At 29.8% G+C, this 6,717-nt stretch overlaps 1 protein-coding gene across 2 annotated transcripts; it reads right to left on the bottom strand.

Annotated features, from left to right (window-relative positions):
- Nucleotides 1–2,663: 2,663 nt before the first annotated feature.
- On the bottom strand, nt 2,664–5,541 carry LOC100575477. 2 transcript variants are annotated; one of them, XM_008180375.3, is made up of 4 exons: nt 5,201–5,541; nt 4,997–5,113; nt 4,628–4,780; nt 2,664–4,509 (listed from the first exon to the last, which is right to left on the bottom strand). In XM_008180375.3, the coding sequence occupies exons 1-4, from the start codon at nt 5,409–5,411 to the stop codon at nt 2,732–2,734; spliced, it is 2,259 nt and encodes a 752-aa protein (XP_008178597.1). In that variant the 5' UTR covers nt 5,412–5,541; the 3' UTR covers nt 2,664–2,731. The 2 variants fall into 2 exon arrangements, with proteins under 2 accessions (XP_008178597.1, XP_008178598.1); XM_008180376.3 differs by having other exon boundaries at nt 4,628–4,702.
- Between the last annotated feature and the right edge of the window lie 1,176 nt (nt 5,542–6,717).

The following is a 6,717-nucleotide window of genomic DNA, read 5'->3' as shown; positions in this document are numbered from 1 at the left end:
GCATTTAAAGTTCAAAAATTGACAAAATATGGAAAAATCACGAAAATTAGCAAATTATTTTGAGTTAAGAATTCGTAAAAATTTTTCTTTTTAAATCTAAGATTTTAAAATGTAATACAAGATTCCTTATAAGATTATCTACCTTTATCAAACAAAAAATATCTATAAGAAAGTCAAATAAAATTCTTATGATCGTTTGAAATTCAAATTTTTACAACATTGGATATTCACTCGATCTCTTACGTAACGATTTTCTTATTTTGTTGTAATTAAAAAACGAGTGACTATAGAAACTTGAAAATTTCACTGAATGTTTATATTAGCATTTCCTATATACGATAAAATGTTGAAAATAATTTGACTCTTTTTGAGCTGTTTACGGACATTGTAAGTTTTCAATTTTTTTAGTTTTTTTTTTCTATAAATATCAATAAAGTTTTATCTATTGGGCCAAAAAGTGTAAAAAATTAATACAAGGCTCCTGATACATTGTTACAATAGAAGTTGAAAAATATTAAAAATACATAGGCACAATTATTTTTTATAAGCATAATTTGAAGTTGAAATTTTGACAAAATATATCAAATTTAAAATTGAATAATTATTTTGTAGTTAAAAATGTATAAAATGTTCAACTTTTATATCTATTTTTTTTTTTATTTACAATCTGTTACATAAAATTGAACAATAAGTAAAATAGATAAATGAATAGGAAGTGGCTTGAAGTAAGGACACATTTAAGAAGCCTTCTAGTGAAGACACTTAGTCAGTTATTTATATACATTTCTATAAGTTAACAATAAAATTTAAAATTTAATTTAAATAAAATTAGGCAGTCAACTAAATTAATAGGTCCCGACACCACCGCCTTTTTAGTCTTTTCCTAGGATTGTCAGGTATGTTTGCCGACGCAAGTCCTTTGATTAGGGAGTTATCATGGTTTTTAGCAGATAAGTTAAATCGTCTATAAAAAGTTCTAGCTACATCACAGACGGGTGAGATGGCAAGATCGTTATGTAAGGTTTGGTTGGACACGTAAAAAGGTGCTTTAGTTATAGCTCGGAGCGTTTTGGATTGGAAGCGTTGAATACGGTTAGTGTTTGAAATTTTTGCAGGGCCCCATAATTGAATTCCGTACGTCTACATTGGTTTAAGATAAAGTTTATATATTAGAAGCTTGATTGGTAGTTTTATGTGGTTGGAGGTTAGGAGAGAGCGGAGAAGACGAAATCGATTGTTTAAGGATAAAAGTTTGCTGCGAAGATGAGGAGACCATGTGAGGCGTTGATCAATAATTATGCCTAGATAGCGAGTGCTCTGCGCGGTTGGCAAGATTTGCTCGTTTAGAGTAATTGGTGGGCATACTCCCTTCCTAAGAGTGAAGGTACATTGTATAGATTTGGATTCGTTTATTTTCACACCCCACTCCTTGTACCATTTTTCGAGGAGGGATAGGTGTTCTTGGATATGCGAGGAAACAATGGATGGATCATGACTATTGGTTATAATAGCTTTGTCATCGGCAAAGTCAGCGATGAGGCTAGTGGGCAGTGTGGGTTGATCAGATACGAAAATATTAAATAGCAGAGGAGCAGTGACTGCGCCCTGGGGGACTCCTGCATTTATGGGTTTTGGTGAGGAGGTAGATGAGCCATAACGTACCGAGAAGAAGCGATCTTCCAGGTAGGACTTTAGTATAAGATAATAAGTAGACAGTAGGATGCGTTTCAGCTTAAATAAAAGCCCTGCGTGCCAGACTCGGTCAAACGCTTGAGAAACGTCTAGGAAGGCCCCAGTGCAATATTGTTTTTCTTCTAGAGAAAATGATATTTTATCTACTATGCGGTGAATTTGATGTGTCGTGGAATGTTTGGTACGAAAACCAAACTGGGAGTCAGGTAATATTTTTGATTCAGCGATAATGTTTAAGATTCTTTTTAATAATATTTTTTCAAACACTTTTGAGATTATTGGAAGCAGGCTAATACTGCCCTCCTACTGGGAAAAGCAGTAACTACAAAAATCATTTTTTTGGGAAATTGAACTTTTGTGTTTTTGTTATTTTTGTAATTAATTTTAAGATTTTAAGTATATCTTTAGACTGAAACAGATGGACATTTGTGCTGGAAATTCAAAAATGCTATTAATTTTGTGATTAATAAATTATTTTTGATAGTTTTCACATAATAATGCAGTTACTGCGTTTCACGTTAGCATTACCCACATAATATCATATAGTGGTACAATTTATAAAATACAGTATTACCAATATCATATAACACTGTCTGCTAGTAGAAAATGCAGTACCTACAACAAATTAACACCAATAATTTATAAAGATACTTCTTTATCACAAAGTTTAAAACTTTTTGTTTAATAAATTGAATGAATATAATATATTTTTATAATAAAATAATTTTAAAAAAAAACAACTTAATTTTTATAGTTATTAAAACAAAAGAAAACATGATATATTATATTATACAAAACCAATACAAAATACAAAATAAATAAAATACTATTTAATTGTTATAATAATAGAAAACAATATGAAAAATAACAAATCACAGTAAAAACTTAATTTAAGGAACCTTTGTTTATAATATTATGGTAAAATACATAATTATTTATTGTTATATAAAATTCGAAAAAAACAACTGATCATAACTTTAACAATTTAAATTTACCATAGGTATTATGTATTTCTAATAAAATGTTATGCACATTTAAATCAAAAAACTGGTAAATTTTTCCAAAAAACTTTCCTGTCTTCTGGTAAGACTTGTTTAAGGGTATTTAAGATATCATTTCTTTTAGACTCAGAAATTCCACATGGAGCTACTTTAGCTGGAGGCATTAGTATTTGCTTATTAATAAATTTGCTTTTTAAAAAGTCTAAACGCCCATAATTTTCATCGTTCAAATTAGTTTTGTATAAAAGATCATACTGTCCTCGTACAACTCTAATAGTAATTATATTTTTAAGCATCACACGGTTAGCTTTTTTATTTGTCTTTTTGGGGGACTTATTATCAGTCCACAAAAAAAAATCATCATGTTCCATACATTTTACAATAACCTCTTTTTTTGCATTTTTTACAGCATTAGCAAAATCTTGGAAGTCATATGTTTTTTTTTGTTTCTTTAGTGCTTTTTCAACCTGGTGATGAAAGTTATCCGCACTCATGAAGGTGTGACCAGGTTCAAAAAAATATAATTCAATAACTTTAGATTTTATTTCATTAGAATTAATTATAAAAACTAAAAAACTTAATAATGCCCAATTTTTATTCTGACTTGAACAATTATCCAACCAAAGCACAATGTGTGGAATATCTCTCAATTCTTTGAAAAAAACATAGAAAGTACTGATCAAATCCTCTTTGTTTCTACCACTAATGGCTTCGTGCCAAATACAAGCTAAGGTATTATGCTTTGATTTCGGACCAAGGGGAACAAAGCTTTCATGGTAAGCTACTAACCTTCTGACAAATATTACTTTCTTAAATGTATCTGCCCGAGGTAGCATAATAACTTTTTGCAAATCTGCAGAATAATAAACTATATCATCGGTTAAAGCTGCTGCAGCAGCGTGTTGTTGATACAAAGCTCTAGCATTAGTATAACGGGTAGAATGTTCAATTTTAATTTTACAAATATCACAGTCAAGGGTTAAGGATTCATCATTATGTTCATGAAGCTTAAATGACTCACAAACTTCACACTCTTCATTACCTAGAGTTGCAAATGAAATATGTTTTTCTTTTAGTTTTTGTCTATAAAACTCATATGAAATATTACAGTCTGGATTTTTTTCAATGAAAGAAGAATGCATGAGGGATGCATTAATGTCACTTGGTAGGTATCTAGTATTTGGTGCATGCTCCCTGCGATAATGCGAAATACTAGGATTGAACTCTTCAATATTTGAATTAACTAAATCATGTGCTATACTATTATAATTGCTATTGGTATATTTAGTTTTCAATGAATGTCTATTAGAAGGTGGGCATAAGTCTCCAATGGGTGTTTTATGAAGAATGTCAAAAACTACCCTGTCATTATTTTTTTTGTAACCAAAAGTTGTAAGGAAAAATGTTTTACATACTTCAATATTTACTGAATTTTCATTTGTTAAATGATATTTGTAAGAAAATGTTTTGTTTTTAATTCCTATAGAAACTTTCCTTTTAACATTTAGTCTTTCACACAAATTAAAAATAATATCCCGTCTCTCCTTCCATGTTAGTTTCCAAAATTGCAAGTTAATTTCAAACCTTCTTTTTTCACTAATTTTTGTTGTACATTTCTTCCTACAAGTTTCGATACATGGTGGGAGAACTTTATGTTTAAGCTTAAGTACTTCTAACATTCTCATTTGTCTATCCTTCAATCCAACGTTGTATTTCTTTCTGATCCTTGGGTTGCCATCTTTTCTGAACAATTCAACTGCATCCAATTGTTCACTCAATTGATTAATTGTTGTTAAATCATTAGTATCAAATTGTCCTAAAAAATAATTTTTTATATAAACTTTATAAGAAAAATAAGGAGAAAAACAATATATTTAGTTAATTAAAATCCAAAAATAATTTGCAGAGCTGTATAAATAAATACAAATTATTACCTGGATCATTATATTCAAATATAGTTGAATCGAGTTGATTTACTTCTGTTTCAGCTGATTTTACATTATAATTTTCTATAAATGCAGTTGAGTTTAATTCAGGTTCATATAATATTTCAATAGGTAATGAATTCACATCAATAAACATGTTACCTATAAAAGATAATAGTTTAAAAATATTTTACAATAAGTCAATAAACAATAGAAAAATGTAATTCTTGTTCTATTACTTGTAATAGAAATTAATTTTATGATGTAGAATTTAATGAGTAGAAATATGAGTATTTGGTTGTAATTTTAAACAAAGAAAAGACCCTCATAAATAATTTTTAGAAAAGTTTACTGTTTTAAATAATTTTATTAAATCACCTTTTTCATAATCTGGCAATATTTCGGGCGATTCTTTAATAGGATAGTTAATTTCTTTTACTTCAGTCTCAAAATCTTTCACTGGAACTGCACCGTGGACATCAACAATGTTGTATTCTAATTAAATAGAGTTATCTAATTTATTTTCTAGTTATAAATTAAGTATTATTAAGTAAGTATTATTTAAAAATAATAATAATTTACCTGAGCCATTACATAATTCTTCATGAGATACAGATGGTATCATAATATTATTAATCCATTTCTGTATCATTTGACATTTTGCTTGATTGATGTACAATTTGACATTGGCGTCACATTTGTTTGTGTTGGTGTTTATATATTTTGTCTCTTTAATTAGAGTACCGGACTTAGCAAGATCTAATAACTTTTTGGCTCTATTTGTGGCCGACATAATAAGTATAATTTATTTTATAAATTGTAAAGTAAGTACGAAGTACCTACTAGAGTCAAAAATATAAACTTATTATAAATAATTATAATAACAATATTGAATTAAAAATTGTTTTATTTTAATAATACAAACGAATTATAATAGGTTAACTTAAATTTTACTTTCGTGGTTAACGATAAGTTATAATAAATAATAGTAACTAATAAGTTACGGCAGTTGCGCGGCAAATGATAACAACAAAGTGCTTGTGATACTAGAAGAAAACGCAGTAAAAGCATTTAATGTTTTTGTCCTAGCGGTAAATGCAGTAACTACAGTGTACATACTGCTTATAATTGTAGGAATTGTTAATTACTGCGTTTTAGTCTAGGAAAGGTATGATTATTGTAAACATACTGTAGTTGCGACATTTGCAGATTGAGTTTTAAGCCACTAGATGTCGTATATTCTGTATTAAACCTTAATAAAACTATACTCAGAATAATCTCATTAATAATATAACATCAAAACCTCATTTTTGACATTTTTGTAGTTACTGCTTTTCCCAGTAGGAGGGCAGAATAGGTCTATATGATGTTGGACAGTCAGGTGGTTTTTTTGGTTTGAGAATGAGTATGATAGTGGAAAACTTCCATAACATAGGAAAGTAAGATAATCGGAGAATTGAGTTAAATATATAGGTTAGAAGTACGATAACTTTTTTTGGAAGTTGATTAAGTATTTCAGAAGTTATTAGATCATAGCCAGGAGCCTTTTTCCTGGGGAGTTTGGATATTATATAGCGAACTTCAGCAGGAGATATATGCTTCGGTGGAAGGGACATTTGTAGTGGTGAGTTGAGAAATTGTTCGACTATGTTAATTTTTTCCGGAAGGGGAATGGTATTATGAGGTTGAAAAGTATCAGCGAGATGGTTTGCAAATATGTTAGCTTTCTCCTCATCAGAGTGTACCCAATTTCCGTTTGCATTGCGTAGGATGGCTGGGGGATTTCGTATACGAAGAAGTTGTTTGGTAGCCTTCCAGAGAGAGCCGTCCTTAGTGGTAAGTGATTCTAAGTGTTTAGTATAAGATTTGTTTCTATAGTTTGCTAGGGTCCGTTTGAGTTTTTGCGCAAGCATGTTGTAGTGGGATTTATCAGTGGGATATTTTGATCTTTGCCATAGGCAGCGAGCGCGACGTTTTTGTGCTATGAGACTACGGATGTAAAGGGGAATGATCATGTTACATGTTTGTGATTGCGTAGGTTGTGCTGATTCCCATGCTGAAGTTTGGATGTTGGATGTAAAAAGATTCACTGCTTCATC

This window comes from Acyrthosiphon pisum, chromosome A1 (assembly GCF_005508785.2).
Source record: "Acyrthosiphon pisum isolate AL4f chromosome A1, pea_aphid_22Mar2018_4r6ur, whole genome shotgun sequence".
Lineage (NCBI taxonomy): Eukaryota > Metazoa > Arthropoda > Insecta > Hemiptera > Aphididae > Acyrthosiphon > Acyrthosiphon pisum.
This window is presented reverse-complemented; position numbering and strand designations above follow the sequence as displayed.

Excerpts from the sequence above, each read along its gene's own strand:
- LOC100575477 (XM_008180375.3), bottom strand. The coding sequence starts at position 5,411 with ATGTCGGCCACAAATAGAGCCAAAAAGTTATTAGATCTTGCTAAGTCC. Across the intron at positions 5,114-5,200 it reads AGAATTATGTAATGGCTCAG|AATACAACATTGTTGATGTC; the intron begins GTAAATTATTAT and ends CTATTTAATTAG. Across the intron at positions 4,781-4,996 it reads ATTGCCAGATTATGAAAAAG|GTAACATGTTTATTGATGTG; the intron begins GTGATTTAATAA and ends TATCTTTTATAG.